Source organism: Myripristis murdjan, chromosome 9 (assembly GCF_902150065.1).
Source record: "Myripristis murdjan chromosome 9, fMyrMur1.1, whole genome shotgun sequence".
In the NCBI taxonomy this organism is placed as follows: Eukaryota; Metazoa; Chordata; class Actinopteri; order Holocentriformes; family Holocentridae; genus Myripristis; species Myripristis murdjan.
In genome coordinates, this window is record NC_043988.1 from 16,228,006 (window position 1) to 16,247,324 (window position 19,319).

Consider the following 19,319-nt stretch of genomic DNA (forward strand, 5'->3'; position numbering starts at 1 on the left):
TCTCATAATATAATCACTTTGAGCTACGTGTTCTGGAAGATTCCACTCAGGTATTATTTAAGTTTGATCTAATGAACATATCATTGTATTGTCAGTATATAGGACTACTTCTGTGCAGGTTAATTGTCTGGGGTTTCACTGTAAGCTACATTTTCCCCAGGGAGAGTAATGACTTGTTCATAAATAATGTGGCAAAGGGAGCCGGTATAGGGCTGTGCATGGTGATGGGCTGAGGGGAGGGGGAGTGGCTGAACCATGCAAGGCTACAATAAAAGGCACTTGTCTGGACCTCTAAGGAGCCCAAACTTTTCAGTAGCACCACAGGCGGCTGCTGCATAGAGACAGAAAGAAAGAGGGACAGATAGATGAATAAAATTTGACAGAGAAGGAAAAAAAATCCAAGCAAACATCTTGAATTATTGAAACTTGATTTGCAACTTAGAAAGCCCAGTGCAAATTTTATTATTATTATTATTGTTATTAACATTAATATTATTTGTTTAGTTTTTTTTGTTTTGGTTTGTTTTTTGGGGGGCTTTTTAATCTGTATTTTCAGCCAAGAGGGCCCTTGGTGTGAAAAAAGAAAAGAAAAGAAAAGAAAAAGAGAAAATGAGTCTGCTTTGCATTGCTCTAATTTTGACCCTGGCCAGCAGTGTGTACAGTGATGTTAACAGCACTCCCCCACCACTAACAGGTAAGATGCAAATTGTGTAAATAAGTGTTGCTCTCTCTCTTTCTGTGTGTGTGTGTGTGTGTGTGTGTGAGAGAGAGAGAGAGAGAGAGAGAGAGAGAGAGAGAGAGAGAGCATTACACTGTGTGATCTCAGTGCATCTGGTCTTGTCTCTCTGCCTCCTTGGTGAATGCATGTGTGGATTTGTGCATGTGTGAATGTGTTGGTGCGTGGTCTGAAGACGACAGGGTGATGAGCTGAGTGAGAGACCTGGGCAAAGTGGTGCCACACACTTGTGCAACAACAGGGTCATTGTAGCAGTGGGTAACAGAGTAGTCGTCTCAGGGGTAGCACACACAGTGTGACTCACCACTGACTCACCACTTGATGCATATGGACCTCCACACCACGGACTGGATGGTGAATAAATCACCTTGTCATTCACAGGCTTACTACCCACACTACTGAATGTGGAGCATGCCAGTGATACTACTGGTTACATCCTTAAAATAGGTCACAGATGATTCAGTGGCAGAAATAGGGCTGGTGGTGTTTTTTCACTTTTGAATGTGGAAGTGCCAAAATAAGTCATTAGTAAAACTCTCACTAATTGGTGCAGTGTTGACCTTTTCATCAGTTTTGTCTGGTCTGTCTTTTCCCCAATTGTTTGTACTTCTTGTTGTGGGAAAGCAAAAATTAAAACCTGGAAAGATGGTAGTACTCAAAGAGCACCTGCCTTACATCATGCGGCTGTTATAATTCATATTCACACCGCCAACGGTATGGCACACTCAGACGGTTATAGTAACTGCATGCTGTGAAGTAATATGTCTAACTGCTGTGGTGAGAGAGAGAAATTGGCTTACTTGAAGCCGATGTCTCATGTTACATATTGAGTGATATTTAATGCCTTTCCAGCAGTCCTTCAAGCTGACTCAGTAAATGTCAAATTAGGGATGGCTCAGCTCTTTCTCCCTCCAAGACAGGAGGAAATACACTAGCTATTGGGAGAACGTCTTCACACTGAGAGGAAATGATGCTGATTTATCCAAACATTGAGATTGCTCCCGTTGGCCAGTGATGTCATGTGTGTGTGTGTGTGTGTGTGTGTGTGTGTGTGTGTGTGTGCATGTGTTTGTGTGTTGGTATGTGCATGCATTTGTGTTTGCACATGACCTCACATAGCTCCATTATGTCACAACATCAGCTCAGGCCAGCTCGGAGTCGTTTTTCCATGCTGTATAGTGTTATACAGGCCGTATGGGAAGTCTCTGTGTATTCTCTGGCTGTTCCTGGGGCGTTGCCTGTCTTTACCTACTGACTCACCCTGGCAGCAGGAGCTTTTTGGAAATCTGCCATAGTAACAGGCAGTCTGACAGGGGCAAAGTTAAGATTAACGGCCCACAGCAAAATGTATAGAGCCCTTTGCTGAACCGCAGCCAAATGACTCTGTCTTTCCCTGTGAGGTAATAGTCTGTTAACTGTGGTTGTTGGTTACTGTGGCTTGGGCTGGTTGCTAGGGCTGGGCGGGAAAAGGGGCTTGGCTGGAAATGGACTGGGGCTGGGGCTGGGGCTGAAAATGTGTTTAGGCTAGAGATGAAACATGGATGGAGCAGTGTTTGGCAAATACTATTGTATATCTTGGTGCTTGGAGTGAACTATTTCAAACAGCTCTGGTGACAGCCTGGGCATTATGCTAATACTGCAGCCGTGCACCATTTGTGTGTGATGGGCAATGCATGTGTATACCCATGTGTGCTATTCACACTCGCACACACACCCTCTTCTCTGTGTTTGTGCTTGTTATGCATGAGAGAGAGCAGGAAAGAGTTTATTGGAATTAGTGTGTAGGAGTTGTCCTGCTGTGTTTGTCCCAGCTGTGCTTGTTAATTCCTTCTCCATATTGACACAAGCAAGCCAGCAGGAGAAGAGAGCAAAGCAGGAGGATGTTGTAAAGCACGCCATGCCTTACTACTCTATCAGAGGGTGTGGCACTCGACACCATGATATAAACATGCTGTGACAGCTCCACCACACTTGTGATTACTCAATCCTTTGATAGAGAAGAAATCTGAGATGAGATTTGGGCTAGGTTTACTCCATAATTAAAGATTTTGTACATTCAGTGACCACAAATCTTGCAAACCATGCACTACGGTGTTTAAAACGGCACAATTAGACTCCTGTAGATTCCAACTATATAGGTCACAGAGTGGATTTGCACTATTGTAATGTTACTGTTAATTTAGAGTTCAGTGTTACAAAGAAGCAGATGGTTTCAATCACTTGCTAATACAACCATATATTGAGTGAAAGAGAATGGTGCATGGTCATAAAATGGCAGTGGGTCTTGGCTGCAGCTGCAGTGCTTTTTTTATTGTCATGCACATGTGTTCATTTAATTCTTAGCTGCTTGTTCATTCCCAGCTCTTCTCGTCACAAAGTATTCACATGGAAATGATCAATAATGATTTAATGACCCATTTATATGTTGAATTTGACAATTAGGCACCACCCTCAACCTCAGAGTGACAGTAATTGTATAAAGAATATATGGTGTGACTGACAAAAAAAAAAAAAAAAATAGAGCTTTCTTTTCCTCCCAAATGACTAAGTACACATACCAGGCTGTTTCTTTATGAGTGCAGTGCACCCCGCTTGGTTGGGGCCACACTGTCCTATGGGGCATATATCTGCTGGTAACTGTAGTAGCAGGGGAAGGTATGGAATTACTTTCAAGGCTCCCGTGCCTTTTTCTTTTGCTTACTCCCAGACATCATAGTCTTTGGGGTTGCTCTATTATATGCATATCTGCACTGCATGCAGTCCTTCTTTATTATTGCCTTAATATGTATGCTATGTGTTTCTTGGCTGCCGTTATAGGTTATTATGTATACTTTATTAAAATCTATGTTCCATTTCCCTGTGATGTGAAATTAATCCATTTACTCGGTTCTCACATTTCAGGTTTTCAAACCACATCCAGTGGTTTGTAATCCTGTGTCTCGGGACAGAACAATGTTTCCATTAGCCAGTACAAGGAGCCCCTTTATTTCGTCTTCTCCTATCTTCCTGAGTAAAATTTGGAAATTTTTAGGCATATAGTGTTGACGTCACCATCACCTTCGCCAAGGACTTTGATGAGCAGATGAATCATTCTGGATCCTTCAGGTTCCAATCAAACTTCATGAAACTGTTACCCATGCAGAGAGTTTATGAGGCAGAGCAAAAGTGTGAGTCATTCTCAAGTGACAGAACAGAGATGGAGGAATCTCATCCAGAGCTCTCTTAAACATGGCGCTGCTTTCTTAAACTTTTTGTAATTAGCAGTGGCAGAAGCATGTTTCCTAATTTCTGTCTCACAAAAGGCCATGGCATGCATCTTGTTGCCCAGCCAAGCTGCAAGTGAAGCTACTGGGCGTGATGAGGGAGGAGAGTGATTGCAGGCGTATGCTAGGATTTGCAGCCTTATGAGAGGAGTGGAAAAATGGGTAAAAGTGGCATGAGGTGGGACTGAAGGAGTGGATTAGCTCTGTCAGCAGAGCTTCTGCTAATGAAATCCTTATGGAGGAGAGCTCAGTACTAATGATGTGAGGATGACTGTATCAAGTCCAGACATGTTTTTGCTGGGTGTATGGAGTGGACGCATGGGGGCAGATGAGGTTGACTTAAGAGCTGTTTAAGGGTTACTGTTTAAGTGTGTGCTGGTTTGGTGAGAGCGGAAGGCAGCAAACCAGCAGCTTAAAGTGATTCCTGCCTCTGTAACAGCCCGTGTGGGAACCGTTCTGCCTTTTGAAGAGCCAGTGGTACAGTATTCCAGTCATGGTTCTGGTGCGGCTGGGCGAGCCCGCTGTTATACTGCTTTCTAGGTGCAGCTTCTCTAGACAGATCTTGGAATCCTGAGTGGTGGAAAAGCAAAAGAGAGATTGATTTAGAAACAGATATGCTCAACTGAATGAACAAAAAAGAAAATAAGGAATGAGAAACAGAAGGAACAGTTCAAGTGTGCTTTAAATATTAGGTAATAAGAGAAAGGGCTGAAAGCACTAGCCTTCTAACATAACCTTCTAGCAAGGCTAGAAGGTTATGTTTCTGACCGCTGACCTTGGATTCATCAAAAGGACTTTAGCTGAATAAACTGCATTAAATTGCTTGTGATTTCTGCAGACCTCTCATACATAGATGGAAAAGCAGTTCCCTTGAAGAAATAGGTAGGAAATGCTCATGAAAATAAACTTTTTTTCACATTTAATCACATACTACATCAGGTTTAGCTGAAAATGATCATTTTTTGCACCTTTTAATTTTACCAACAGTTGATTTACTATGTTACAATAATGACCAGCAGGCCTATATGACCAATACTTAAAGGACAAGTCCTGTGCAAACTCCTGCTCAGTGTGCTATGGATCTGCTGGTTCCACCTACAGATTTGATACTTTAAGGTTGTACGTGCAGAGACAGGGGTCAGGGGTCATGTACATCCATCTATCAGGTGCTTATTACTGCCCTGTGCAGGCAACCCCTGACTCAGTGGGGTCCTCTAAACTAAACAAACACTGTGGAGCCTAAATACCTAAAGGTCAGGAAGACTGTGGGAACCCATGTTGAGAGACTAATAGGACCTTGTTGATTTAAAGGATGACCTGGTTTGAATGAGGAATGGATAGAGAGAAGGGAGGAGCGAGAGCAAGCAAGAGAAAGAAGGATGATGGTCATAATTTAAATGGAAAAACCCTCTTGTCTGCAAATATCGCATTTGTCACATATCTCCTTAACTGCTGGATATATCGTTTTTTCTTATGCTGACTTGTTCCTTCTGTTGGCTGGCCGCCCGGCATATTTTACACAAATTAGATGGGGCGGATGAAAGATAAGCATTTAATTTTGAGGGTTAACACAGAGGAACCAAAGGTTTATAAGTGCCAGGACTTACAATAGCAGGAAGACTTTTGTAGGCCACAGATGTAGATGATTGGCTCCAGGGGCTGGAGACTGGCCGGTGCCCAATACTAAATCTAATAATCCAAACAGGATTCCCTGGGCCACTTTGATGATATTTTCTTGTATAGAGGGATACGTTAAACTGTGTGTATGTGTGAGCGTGTGTATGTGTTTATGCATGCACATCTACAGTAGAACAATATGTACATTACATGCATTCACTACAACACTATGGTACATCATTACATGGATAGAGACACTGAAAACACTTGCAACAACAGAAACATTACCACAACAATATCATGTTTGCAGCCTTTTTGCACAGCTCCCAGAATGTGTTTTATTGTTGAACTCTGTAGTGTAAAATTTAACATAAAAAAGATGGCACTGTAAATGAGGGTTTGAAAATTTAACTGCCAACAGCCAAATGTTGCTGGATTTATGTGCAAAATGCATTGTATTTATTTTGCCTACCACAATGGTTGTTGGTGGAAACAGTTATATGGCAGACAGTGCCATACCTTAATAGTAGGGACTAGAAGCTTCTGACAAACAGTATAGAATTCATTCAGGAAATGATAGAGGATGTAGAATGTTTATACAGAGAGTGGATTGGGTATTTTCTCAGGCAGCCTTTGTTCTTCACGCTGCATCTGTTCTTGCCAACCACATGAGCAAAGCTACAATTTCTTGATTCAATCTTTGGAATCAATGCATAAAACATAGCTCTCAGTGATGTAAACACTGCATAATACAACCCTGGTTACTTCCAAACTGTCTGGGTCTAATTATCATAAGCCCATTCTGGTTTTCCACCAAAATTAAGTGTGTCATATCATGTTCTCTTCTTTTCCAGTGAGGGTTTATGCCAGCATCAGCTCCAATGTCACCCTGCCCTGCCTGGTCCAGCACAGCTCAGGCATGATGTCCTTTGGCAGCAATGGCATGCGAGTCAAATGGACCAAGCTGGGAGCTGATGAGTCTCTGGATGAGGATGTGCTGACTTCAATGGGATTCCACAAGAAGTCTTATGGACGCTTTGAAGACCGGGTCTTTCTGCAGGACACTCATGATGAAGACGCCTCATTAGTAATAACTGATGTATCCATGGACGACATGGGGAGGTACCGCTGTGAGGTCATCAATGGAATGGAAGACACCATCCAAGAGGTTACATTGGGGGTGCTCGATAACATAAGCTCCAGTGATGGTAATTCCCCTCTTTTTCATATTTACTTGTCTCTTCAGCTCACTAATGGGCATCATCTCATCTCATGCTAACTCAGGTAAGGGCATTTGCCCAACACACTGTAATACCAAGGATATACAGTGTAGACCGCAGCCTCCTAAATTTTCTTCTACCTGCTCATAGGCATTCTCAAGAAAATACTGTTCTTGTTTCTTCAGATGTGGTGTCTGTGCACCACATCTGAAGAAACACCTTTTAGCTGTTTAGAACAAGAAAAGTAAAAGCTTCCATGACCTGGTATAAGCTGAATCAATATTGAAGCAGAATCTACTTTATTGATCCCTGAGGGGACACTGGGAATTGTATGGTATCAAATGGAAAAAAAAAAGTGCTAAGTACTTTTATAAGTTGTGGGTTATCACTAAATATACAAGGGCACCATGTGTCTTATATATTTTCATTTTAACTTGTTACTTTATGTGTGTCCTCTTCAGTAGTTATGCAGCTGTTCCGTTTTAGCAAAAGTCTCACAGAAATGCATGGTTCAGAATTCTCAATTAAAAAGTCTTTCCGAAGGATGTTTTGGCTTCCTATTAATGAAATCATCAAAATCCTTTTTTTCTGTTTCTGATGGAAAGGCAAAAAAAAGAACATATAGCCACTGTGGCAATTTAGCTGTGATTACATTTGAATACTGTTCAACATCAGTACACTAAAAGTATTTTTCCATATTTTCTGGTCCATCTCCTCAAATATCCAACTTACCCATCGTATTTGCATATTTATGGAAAACAAAAACTCTTGTCTTCCTTTTAAAATGTGCCATGGAAACTGTTTTTCATACAGATGAGGGTCATTTATGTATTCATATAGTTCCGAAACCTCATCGTTAAACATGAATGGTTAAACAGCAAATTATTACAATGTGCCAGTTCCACCCACTTTTTGCGTCTCGCCTTGCACATGTGTGAAGGATCAATCTGGGCGGTGACTGGACACGCACATGTAATGCTAGAAGTGTGAACTGATTGATATTAAATCACATCCATCAAAGAAAGATCATGATTCTGCCGCTTTTATGTAATTGCTAATGAAGGAATTACGAGCATTGACCTATCAGCTGTTGTGTTATTGTGGAGATGCACTTCATTATTCCAAATGTTCAGATTTTTTTCTTTTTATTGCAGCAGACGTTAACACTTAATTTGCAAGAGATGATCTGTTCTTCCGTGCAGAGGGTCGGACATGCACAAAATTCATCAGTTAGCAAAGCCTGGCCTCTCTAGAGACAGCAGTCAACACCTTGAAAGCCGCTTGACCTGAAAGACTAATAGGCTTGCACTCACTAAAATAAAACCCAAGATATCATATGCAATCTTCCCTGGAGGGATTCGACTCGACTGGACTACATATCCCAATACCACACGTATTCTTCATTCATCTTGAGGCCTGAATTGCAGCACTTCAGAATCATAAGTAGAGAGATTCAGTGTGTTATGCTCACTACAAAGGCATATGCTAAATATATTATTTTGTCAGCATTTTGAAAGGATGTCAAGACTCAGTAATTTGATTCAGAGAATGTTTGCAATAAAGGCTACCATACAAGAGAGGACTTACCTACTCTAGATTTCCTTAAAAGATGTCTAAATGAACTTCTCATGTCCTTTTTCCCTCAGTGGATCTCAATTCAGACTTGTAGGCTTAATATTACAATATTTTCTCCTCCCCCAGGTGTTGTGTTCCCATACTCCCCCCCTGTGGGCCGGTACAACCTGAACTTCCATGAAGCTGAGCAGGCCTGTCTGGACCAGGATGCTGTGGTCGCCTCCTTTGATCAGCTGTATGAGGCCTGGAGGGGTGGCCTGGATTGGTGCAATGCTGGCTGGCTGAGTGACGGCACAGTGCAGTATCCCATCACTAAGCCCAGGGAGCCTTGCGGTGGTGCCAATGCTGTCGCCGGCCTCAGGAACTACGGCCTTCGCGACAAAGACACAAGCCTCTTTGATGTGTTCTGCTTTGCTTCTGCACTGAAAGGTGAGGGTTTTGTTTCTTTGTTCATTTTTGTTAATTGTCTTGATTTTTTTTATTCTTGCATCTTGCTTGCACCGGACACAGCAAGTCCATGCTATCTGTAAGAGTATTCATAAAAGTAAAGCAGTAACAGGCAATGTATGGTTTTGTTTAAAATCTGTGAATGTTTAGCTTGGCTTTAGAGAGTAACAGGTAATATGAATATGAAGATTAGCTATTTCTGTATAGTTAAACTAACCAGACTGGCGGCCCGATTTAACAGCCTGCTTCACAGTTAACCAGGCTCCGCTGTATTTACTTTTGCCCTGCATCACCACAGTTACTGGTCAACTGGCGCTGCGCTAGCATCAGAGCCCACTATCCTCGATCCAAAAACAAAAACATTAGCCTACTGGGTATTTTCCCTGCATCCTCCCTTGCATAAAATATCCTTACTGCAGGTGTTGCATTTTCCTGTGTCAGTATATGTATTTTAGTGAAACTGCCAAAGTTTCAAGCATTTGCTGTGGTCAGCCATGGTCCAGGATGTAAACAGAAGTGTCTGTTCTCACAAGCTACGTCGACATCTTTCTGTCTTTCACAGTAAGGCCAGATTAAGTTCTTTATGACATGAGGCAGCGGTGCTCATGGGAATGCAGTCTTCATTTCGGGAAACACTACCGCTTTTACCCACAGTGGCCGCCAAAAGCAACCCAACATGAAAGTTCCTTGTACAGTGGTCCCTCGTTTATCGCGGGAGTTACGTTCTAAAAATAACCTGCAATAGGCGAAATCCGCGAAGTAGTCAGCTTTATTTTTTACAATTATTATAGATGTTTTAAGGCTCTAAAACCCCTCACTGCACACTTTATACACTTTTCTCAGACAGGCATTAACATTTTCTCACTTTTCTCTCTTGTTTAAACACTCTCAAAGCTCAAACCTTCGTAGAAAAAGAAGTCCAGTATTATAGAATGAATGCATTCTGTACTGTACAGGAGACACGGCACGGAGGAGATTGACTGACAATGGTCTACAGTCCCCTAGCCAATCAGGACGCAGAACACAATGCGCGTGCTCTCCCTTAGCCAATCAGGATGCAGAACACAATGCGCTGTTAAAAAAAAAAAAAAAAAAAAAAAAAGCATGCAAAATTGCACTAAAAAAAATCCGCGAAACTGCGAGGCTGCGAAAGGTGAACCGCGTTATAGCGAGGGACCACTGTAGTTACTTTAAGGTTTCCAGATTTGTCTGCTTACTATCTGTTTTCCTCTTCTTGGCTTCAGGTCATTTCTATTGGCTGGTCCAGCCTGAAAGGCTGACCTATGACGAGGCTGTGCAGGCATGCCTAGATGATGATGCTGAGATCGCCAAAGTGGGTCACATGTTTGCAGCCTGGAAGCTTCAGGGCTATGATCGCTGTGATGCCGGCTGGCTGGCTGATGGCAGTGTGCGCTACCCAATCTCCACACCCCGCAAGAACTGCAGCCCCACAGAGGCCGCAGTGCGCTTCATTGGATTCCCAGATAAGAGCCAAAAGCTTTACGGCGTCTACTGCTTCAAAGCCCAGCAGTGATGGGGCAGACAGGAGTAGTGAAGCCATAACCACCAAAGAGCAATACCAACCACAACCAATACAAACAGCAATAAAGCAAATAAACATGGTCTCTTAATTAGCATGAACTAGCATGAACTCATTACCTTTTTGAAACTGTGATAACCTTTTATATTGAATTCTTAGAAAACAAATGAATACTGTATGATCTAAAGTTCATATGCAATGATTCACATAAGAATTTGTAGCCATTAAGTGATTGTGCATTAATTGTACACAGACTGTTGATTAAAAGTCAATACCATGTTAGAGTATAACAATGTGTCAAAGACAAGGACGTGATGGTTGAGAAACATCATCTAAGTTTGATTTGTCCACAGAAAGATTGGATGTGTGAAGTTCAAGATTTAGAGCTGTTAAGTGCAGATGATATCTGTTACTTTTTTTTTTTTTTAAACCTGTTTAAATCTCAATATAAAAACAAAATTGTGCCATTTGATGCATTTATCACTTCAAATCAAGGAACTTAAATTGGTAAGAGTCATGAACATAAGTAGGTATCACTGTTTGAATTACAGCTATCAACATATTATCTTGCAGTAAGCATCACTTCAGCTGGATCCCTCTCTCCTCAGTGTTAGAGGGCTCTTCTGCCACCTTTTAAACAGCAGGAGGGCTTTTCAACCTGATGAGCTGTGGTCAAATCTTTTGCATAATTGTTTTAACAAGAAGATGAATGTAAATGTCTTGGAATGTCATCCAGTCAGCATTAATAGCTCCCATTAGATCAGCTCATGATTAAAACCTCTGAGAAGCATTTTCACTATTGTAGCCTTATATGTTTTTTTTTTTTTGTTTTTGTTTTTTTTTTTTGTTTTGTTTTGTTTTTTTACTAAGTGTTTGTATTTGCTTTTCTAATGGTGTTTGTCACTAATTGTTGCTATTATTACGTGTGTTAATTGTTTTTTTTGGATCTATTTTATATATAAAAAAAAGACTTTGTCTCACAATCAAAGGTTTTCAGTGCTGTGAAATTTGTAATTCTTTACTGCCAAATTGATATACAGTACAATACACAGTAGGTGACATGGTTTCAGCTAAACATCAGTGAAAGGAGGCTATGTAATGTAATCTTCCACCTACCCCATCTTTTGTCCTCAGCTTCCCCTTGTAGCACAATATACCACTGATTGTATAACCGTTGTAGCAACGCTTGTAGAGTGAAAGGACACTTAATTCTGGTTACGAGAAGCAGCAACAGATGTATAAGTGTCAAACAGTGAAGTGGTATTCAAGTGGAGATCCACATTGGCTGCTATAAAAAAAACACGTTTCCGTTGCTCACACAGATTTACTGAGGTTACAAGTTGTAAATAGTGAGCTTCCACTGACATTTCCACTGACACAATGTTATCTCAAAGCCCTAATTAATAGTTTATTATAGATGTAAAATGGTACTGTACCATTTTATTCAGTAATAAACGGGTGGCTAGTTTGAACGGCCTATTCAGTGATGCCAGGATTCATGCCCATGCAGTAGTCACTAAATGCTGCGTCTGAATGAGTCTTTTTTTTCCTTGCAAGGAATAAAGCTGAGGGAAAGGCAGCAAAAAGAAAATCAAGAAAACATGTATTTTCACTAGCTACAAATTTTTAACAGACAGACATGATTGTCTAAAAGTGTGACACACACTTGCCCTCACACGTTCATGTTCCTCTGGTAAATTACAGCACTATATATAGATATGGTACTTGTTGCCGGTTACATGTGATAATTGTGCAGATGGTGGTGCATTGTTTACTAAAGCAACACTGAAATAAAATGAAACAATCATGTCATTGTCACACAAAAAGGTATTGTTGTATCCTAATGCCATGTACCTTTCTGAACAGAAGACAGAGTTGAAAATAAAAAAAATAAAACTTTGAAATAAACTCCTGAAACTGTCACTTTACTCAAGGATTCGCAACAATGAGCATGTTTATTTCCACTGGGACCAAATCAGCATGAGCTATGTGTTAATGCAGACGTTTATGCAGCAATTTAGTCAGTGTTTTTGAAAGCTGCCAAATAAGGGACCGTGTAGCTGGCAAGAAATCATGTTTCCATTTTCAGAGAATTTAAGATCAGACTCTCCTCACATTTGTTTTACTCCCCTTGGTGTTTTATGTTTAGTGCCAACCTCACCAAGTTGTACAAAAGGAACAGTACCCCAGTCTTAAAAGCTACTTGTGGGAATCCATGGGAATTGGGTCAGATTTAGTTTGATAGAGGAGGGAAATGCCTGAGAAATGTTGGTGAAAAGTCCATTGATGTAAGTTCAAGTTCAGATTTTGTAAGCCTTTTGACTATAGGCACTGTGGACAAAGCAGACTGAAATAGAATAAAATAACTTTTTCATTAACTTTTTTTTTAACCTAGAAAATTAAGATTGCAAATAACTATTTCATATTGCAAGGGAATTCTGAAGTAAACATATTTTTTTTATTGCACCAAGGAAATAAACTATTTATTTTATTGCACACTATCAGAGTAAAACTTGCATCCAAGTTCCTTAACTCCCTGGCTCTTAGTTTCTTGGGAGCAGATGGTTTAATTAGAGAGACCATTGCTGAATGTGAACCATTGTCTAATTGTGAACTGATATTTATAGGATTCATGTTGGACATTTAATTTCTTTGCTGCTGTGCTTTCAGCTGATCAAATTTCGTGCTGGCATTCAACAGCTCTGAGTCTGGCATATTTCAAATGCGTATTCCTCATGGGTATCCAGATTAGGTTACGTGGCACAGGAAAATACCAAGGTAATGAGTGACTATTGGACAGTCTGCATTAGATTGAGACAGAGACCGAGGCGCCCATCACGTCCAGGAAACCAGGAAGAGTCAGAGCACATTTCCTTTGCAAAACAATCCCAGAAAGCTTCTGAAATCCCAGAGAGACCTGGGCTGAGAGGTACAGGGTTTTCCGCTCATCACCCGTGAGACATCTGCATTTCATGAGGCAAGATTGCAGGCTTTACTCTCACTGGGGCATCCAGCAACAGCCTTTAATCACTGGTCAAGCCTTCTCTAATGACAGAGGGGGCAGTTACAGTGAGACCCACAACAAGCCAAACCTGCACAAAGATTACACAGAGCAGCTTGATATTATTACTCCATTAATGCTGCTTTATTTTGTTGTATTGTCAATATGAACTTCAAGTGACTGCTTAATAAGCAGGCACTCTGGAGTTAGCGGTGAAGGGTAATGTACTCAACAAGTTCTTGTAAGACCACATTCAGCTGAGGTTATGTTTTCACGCCTGAGGAATTTATCTGCTTCCTCTATGCGCAACCATGTAGGCCTGAGCGTTTGACATTCAAGAGGAAAGCCGCGCTATTGACAAAAAGGAAATAATAAGCTTTGGTGTGGAATATTTATGCAGGCCACTGGTTCTGCAGCATCAGCCATTTGTGCCTGAGCGTCACTTTCTCTGCCCCAGTTCTTGCTCCATATGTTTGCTATAATTCACATCGCCACTTCCTATCTCCATAAACGTATGTCTACCATGGGGCCTGTACAACATGTGTGATTTCTTTTTCAGGAATGCTTCTCCTTGTCTAGGTCTTGCTTTTGAGGATGTATGTGCAAGAGTAGTTTGAAAGTGGGACAGCGGTTAAATGTGCTGTAAACTTAAGAGTGCAGCTCCCCGCATTCAGTGTAAATTCTTCTCATTATGTTTATAGAGTTTCCATAAAATGTGTAGGTGCTGTTGGAAAATAGAAATAAAGGCAGTGCTTTTTATGACAGATCAGACTTTTCTAATCTTTTCCACAGTGTTGTGTAGACCAAGATTGTCTCATGGTGGTGGGTGGCCTGGCATGCTATTGGTCTGATAGCACTACCTGCTGGTGACACTGCTGCACTGCTCGCTGCATACCAATCTGTCCTGCAGAAGACCCAGTACTTCCTATTCATTTGTTCTGTGTCTTTATCGGCATAATTGTATTCAGGGTCATGAGGATGAAGCAGCCTATCCTGGCATGCATAAAGTGGAAGGCAGGGAAATACCTTGGATGTTTCTCAATCACAGGGTTAGCGCAGACAGACAGGCTCTCATGCTTATGCTTTCATTCATTCTTATGAGTCTCCAGCCAATGTGGTTTGAATGCCTTTGGAAAACTCCCCACAGAGGCCCAGGGCCAGGAATTGAACCTGGAAACGTTGCTATGGAGTGACCACTGTACTGTAACTGTAAAAAAAAAAAAAAAAAAAAAAAAGGCCTAGTAAAATTGTATTAATATATATTTATTTATTTATTTTGGTGATGGAAAGCAGAAAAAACAGCTTGATCTCTTTAAAACATTTTACAAACATCCCAGACATTCACATTGTAAAATAAAATAATAAAAAAAATGTTATACTATAAATATAAAATGATATTATGTGCACATTAATGCTAACACGCACACATGCACATACACTCACAGGCAGACAAAACAAACACTTTTTCCATCAAACAAAACAAAACAAACAAACAAAAAAAGAACTGCTGGAGACCACATAGGACCATCCACATTGCAAAGTCTGTACAAATATTTTCAAAATGTTAGTGGCCCTTCTTACTCTTTGGTCAATTTCTGGCCTTAAAGGATGTTAAGGCCTGTGTAGATCTACTGTAACGCTGAGCAGATTATCTTCAGTGAATTCCATTTACACAAGCTGTGATTCTGGCCGGTCTCCTGTTGAACATAAATAAACTTTGGATGGATGGAGACTGTAGCTGGGCCAGTGGAACGCATCTCCTTTTACCTTTGAGCACAAAACAATAAGGAAGATCAAGAGCAGCTTGAAAATAAATTATATGCAACTCTGGTTAAACAGGCATCACGTTCAAGTCTTTCTGATTGTTTCACAAAATACATTCTCTCAATGGCTGATTTACATTGACCCAAACGACAGAGAACTTTAAGGAAAAAAGTGAGGAGCATTGCCTAGAACACTATAACAAGCTGTAGCACAACAGATGCACGTAAGAGTCTTTGATTTGTATCTACGAACAGCGTTACAGTTATTGTAAACATAGCAAAAAAAAAAAAAAAAAAGTAAGTTGTGCATTGATGTGTAAATAACACACTTGAGCAGAAATTAAACACATACTTGAGCCACACTTCCCTTCTTTCATTTAAAAATAATTGATGGACTATGGCTTTTCATCAGTGGAGAAAGGCTTCGCTGATAAGTACTTAGAGACGCGTCTTTCCCGTGTTAAAATACAAAGTACCATGCAACAGAAATGGTAACAGTTAAGTTTCATATATTCACTGTCTACATAAAACATTTATCTTGACAAGATATGGATGACAACCTCCAGTGAAGGAGGGGACAAATGAAAAAAAAAAAAAAAAGTAATTTGGCAATTTCAAAGCTGCCAATGCAAAGAGGGTCTCCAGCAGTTAAAACATGATAGGATGAGATTCCTCCAGGCTTCTTATATGCCTTATTAATCTGGAATCTGAGTTGCTGCAAGGAAAGCTATGAAGCCTTTTTTTTTTTTTTTTCTCGAATGTGCCTCTTGCTTCTATTGATAAAGTCTGAAGCTCGGAGAATGATTCTGTTTAAAGTTTTCCTAACAGTTGTTCTATGGATGTGCTGTACCACCCAAGTAATGTAAACGACACGTCATTAAAACAACCATTAATACCACTGATGACTTCATTGGCGCTCTGAGAAACCAAACATGGACCTCTTGGCATAGAATACATAGTTATTCAAAGCTGAGGACTTCAAAGTCGATATGTATGCATACTCATAAAACTGATTGATTGAAGTCCAGCTCAAACAGCTAAGTAATAAAATGGATTCCTTTATTTAACATAAGCGCTATAATTCCATTAAAGCTATTTTTTGGCATCTTTGTTTAAGGAACACTTGGTGATTTTTAAGAGCACAGTCTGTGTAAAAAACGTGTTATACAATGGTCATGAATGCAATATATGTTTTTTTAAAAGCCTCCAGATTCATAAAAGAGAGCAGCGTACTTTTTGCTTTTCCAGTAGCCAGCTGAAAGTTTTGTTTTTGCTTTTTTAAAATCCACATTGGCATTTGTATAAAATAGTGTCCCTTCATAAGAATATCATGTAATAACATTATCTTTTTAAAAAGGCACTTGATAAGATTCCATCGTCACCCAAAATTCAAGAAAACTGCAGGTCATCCTCAGGATTTCTTCTGTGAGCTTTCTCTTGTCCTTTGCTTTTGAGGCTTCTTTTCCTTTTCCCCCACACAAGCGACCGCCATGTGTTCTCGTCTTGTTTCAGGAAGGTTGTGCCATGTCCCATGACAATCACTGTCTCTTTAGCTTGTGTACAGTCCTGTCTCTCTTTCCCCTGTAGCGCTGATGGTGATAGCGGATAGTCTCCCCAGGCCATTGGTTGAAGTTGTTGATGCTGTACAGTCTGGTGTGTTGGTGTCTTCTGGTAAACACTCTTTGGTAGCTTGATGCTGTTGGAGAGAGATTACAGTCATTTTTCAATTCAGTTGATTACTTTTGAAACAGCTTTGAGTTCTGTCCAGACCATACAAAATTCTTCCCAACTCTCTGTCCACTAAGAGCAATACACTTTGGTGTACTTACGGGTCATGCAGGAGATTTTGGGAATATCCCATCGTCCGTCCCCTCGACAGCGGATGACTGGTACGTGCCTCTGAATGAATCCGCTCCGGCATTGGTACCTCACCAGTGCGTTGATCTCATACCGCTCACGCTTCTTTCCAAAGGTATGTGCATTCTCCACTAGTGGGGGTTGGCTGCAGGCCACTGAAGACACAACGCATGGAGAAGAGCAATGAAATTAAAGAGAGGAACTCCAGAAAACCTTCACTCAGAGTTAGGATTATGGTTAGATATTTTTCTGTTGTAGAGCTGTGCATCATCCGAGTCTGATCAGGTTCTCCCTGAAAATATGTTTATCTTAATATTAGGGGTGTAACAGAACAATAAACCTATGGTTGAGTTAGTATTGCAATTTTGGGTCATGATTTTTGTTTGATTTGTTTTATACATTAGGAGGAAGAAAAAAATGTTACCTGTGCCCTTCTTGCAGGTGAAAGTCAGGTGGTAGTTGCAAGGAACGTCATTCCACTGGCCGTCCTCATGCCAGATCATCACCACACAGTCCTCGCCAGAGGAGAAGAAGCTGTCGGGCTGGTTTGGCCTCCAGTTGTCATATTGCTGAGATAAGAGCAGAGTAGAACAGATATTTTATTACAGGATTTGTATCAAAGGCTTCATCTATTTCCTCATTATTATAGGCAAGGAAGAAGAAAGACCTTTCTTTCAATGCAAATGGTTTTTATCAAACCTGTGATTAAGGAAATTAATTTAAATCAACATGAATACAAACACAAACTTTGTTTCTCTTTATTTTACTGTTGCTTCTCTTGCATCTTAAAAGTTTTGGTTATCTACTGTGTATAATTAGTAGACCTGATAACGCCATGATAAGTCCATTATATCACACTCAAGCCACCTATAGGGCAAAGGTCACCAAATCAGCGGATGTATTGTTACCACCACCTATCTGCTTCCTTAAAAGTGTTCCCGAAAATAGAGAATGTGCTGTCATGGGAGCACATTTCCTATCTCCTGGCAGCTGTATGTGATTGTGGGACTGCCCACAAGAGGGAGCTACTGTATCTTTCTGGGAGCCCACTTTAATACCATCATTTTGCTATTCCGTGACCTCATCATAATTCAGCCTAACAGGCACCTCGCCACTGAGACCAACAGAGACAGAAGAGACAGAAAACGGGCCAGCATTCATAAAACAAGCCTGCCAAATGTGGTCAACATCTCATATACTACTGTGCTGCAACTCTCACAGTGAACATGAAAAGTGCACTGTTATGAAGCTGATGATGAGGATGAATAATGTAGCAGTTCACACACTGACATATGACTTCATATACTTCATACGATCATTATCCAGTAAATTTCAGCATGTTAAGACCTTGGAGGGCTTTCATGTCAAGTCCTGAATGCAGGAGGGATCATTATTTTCAGTTTTGCAACACACCACACGTGATAATGGACACACATAAGTGCTATGTCATTACATCACACGTAGTGCGTGCCGAGCGTCGCATGTGTGATTCTGCGGGTACACAATTCCAAATTCCACACAGACACAATGCGGATGTACACTGACTCATTTATACAGCATACACACAGCTGTAGTGCTGGGAGGAATTCAGCCTCAAACTGATCCTACCTGCAGTCTTTCAGCACATCCCAGGTTCAAACAGCCTCTTCAAAGCTGTGACCCCCTACTCCCCTGTTCATGCCCCGAGGCTCTGCTTCCCTGTTATTATGGTTAGCAAACACACATTGGCTTCCTGCTCAACTCACCCCTGGTTAACAAATGAGTAACCCATCAACTGCACAGCAGGTCTGCATCCTCCTCAAAATAATCAAACAAACTTTGATCAGCCATCCTACCATATGCCACACACACACACACACACACACACACACACACACACACACACACACACACACACACACACACACACCAGATCCAGTATGGCATCCAACCTAAGCATTTCAATACCCTACTTTTATGTGACAGAATTTCTTTCTTTTTTTTTTCAAATATAATAATTTTAAAGTGGTGCAAAAGAATTCCCTTTTTCAAATTTACATCCAATGGAGGTGACCACACACCCAGACCCCCTAGGCTGCCTGTGTAGTTTTTCCTCTTTCTACAGCCAGGCACAGGTGCTGTCCATCTGTGTGTCAGGCTGCCTGGTGGCCCTTCCCCCGGGTGGCTGCCTGCCTGCTGGGCCTCCTGATGGGTGCGGGGGTTGAGTGGGGAACCATACCTGTCTACGCCTGCCAGACTCCCCCTCTATATGGCTTCACTCACACCCTCATCACCCCTCAATCTCTCAGCTGAGCGGGGGT

At 41.0% G+C, this 19,319-nt stretch overlaps 2 protein-coding genes across 2 annotated transcripts in view; one reads left to right on the top strand and one right to left on the bottom strand.

Moving 5' to 3' along the window:
• The first annotated feature begins 419 nt into the window (after positions 1-419).
• Positions 420-12,211, top strand: hapln1a (hyaluronan and proteoglycan link protein 1a). The gene is made up of 4 exons (XM_030060304.1): positions 420-694; positions 6,471-6,824; positions 8,538-8,840; positions 10,103-12,211. The coding sequence occupies exons 1-4, from the start codon at positions 610-612 to the stop codon at positions 10,390-10,392; spliced, it is 1,032 nt and encodes a 343-aa protein (XP_029916164.1). The 5' UTR covers positions 420-609; the 3' UTR covers positions 10,393-12,211.
• A 3,592-nt stretch (positions 12,212-15,803) lies between these two features.
• vcana (versican a) overlaps positions 15,804-19,319 on the bottom strand; it is a 50,274-nt gene continuing 46,758 nt past the window's right edge. The window contains exons 11-13 of the mRNA XM_030060854.1: positions 17,444-17,588; positions 16,992-17,174; positions 15,804-16,858 (exon numbers count right to left, since the gene is read on the bottom strand). Coding sequence (XP_029916714.1) covers positions 16,701-16,858; positions 16,992-17,174; positions 17,444-17,588 — 486 coding nt within the window. The 3' untranslated portion in view covers positions 15,804-16,700. The remainder of the gene's footprint in view (positions 16,859-16,991; positions 17,175-17,443; positions 17,589-19,319) is intronic.

Excerpts from the sequence above, each read along its gene's own strand:
- hapln1a (XM_030060304.1), top strand. The coding sequence starts at position 610 with ATGAGTCTGCTTTGCATTGCTCTAATTTTGACCCTGGCCAGCAGTGTG. Across the intron at positions 695-6,470 it reads CACTCCCCCACCACTAACAG|TGAGGGTTTATGCCAGCATC; the intron begins GTAAGATGCAAA and ends CTTCTTTTCCAG. Across the intron at positions 8,841-10,102 it reads CTTTGCTTCTGCACTGAAAG|GTCATTTCTATTGGCTGGTC; the intron begins GTGAGGGTTTTG and ends TCTTGGCTTCAG.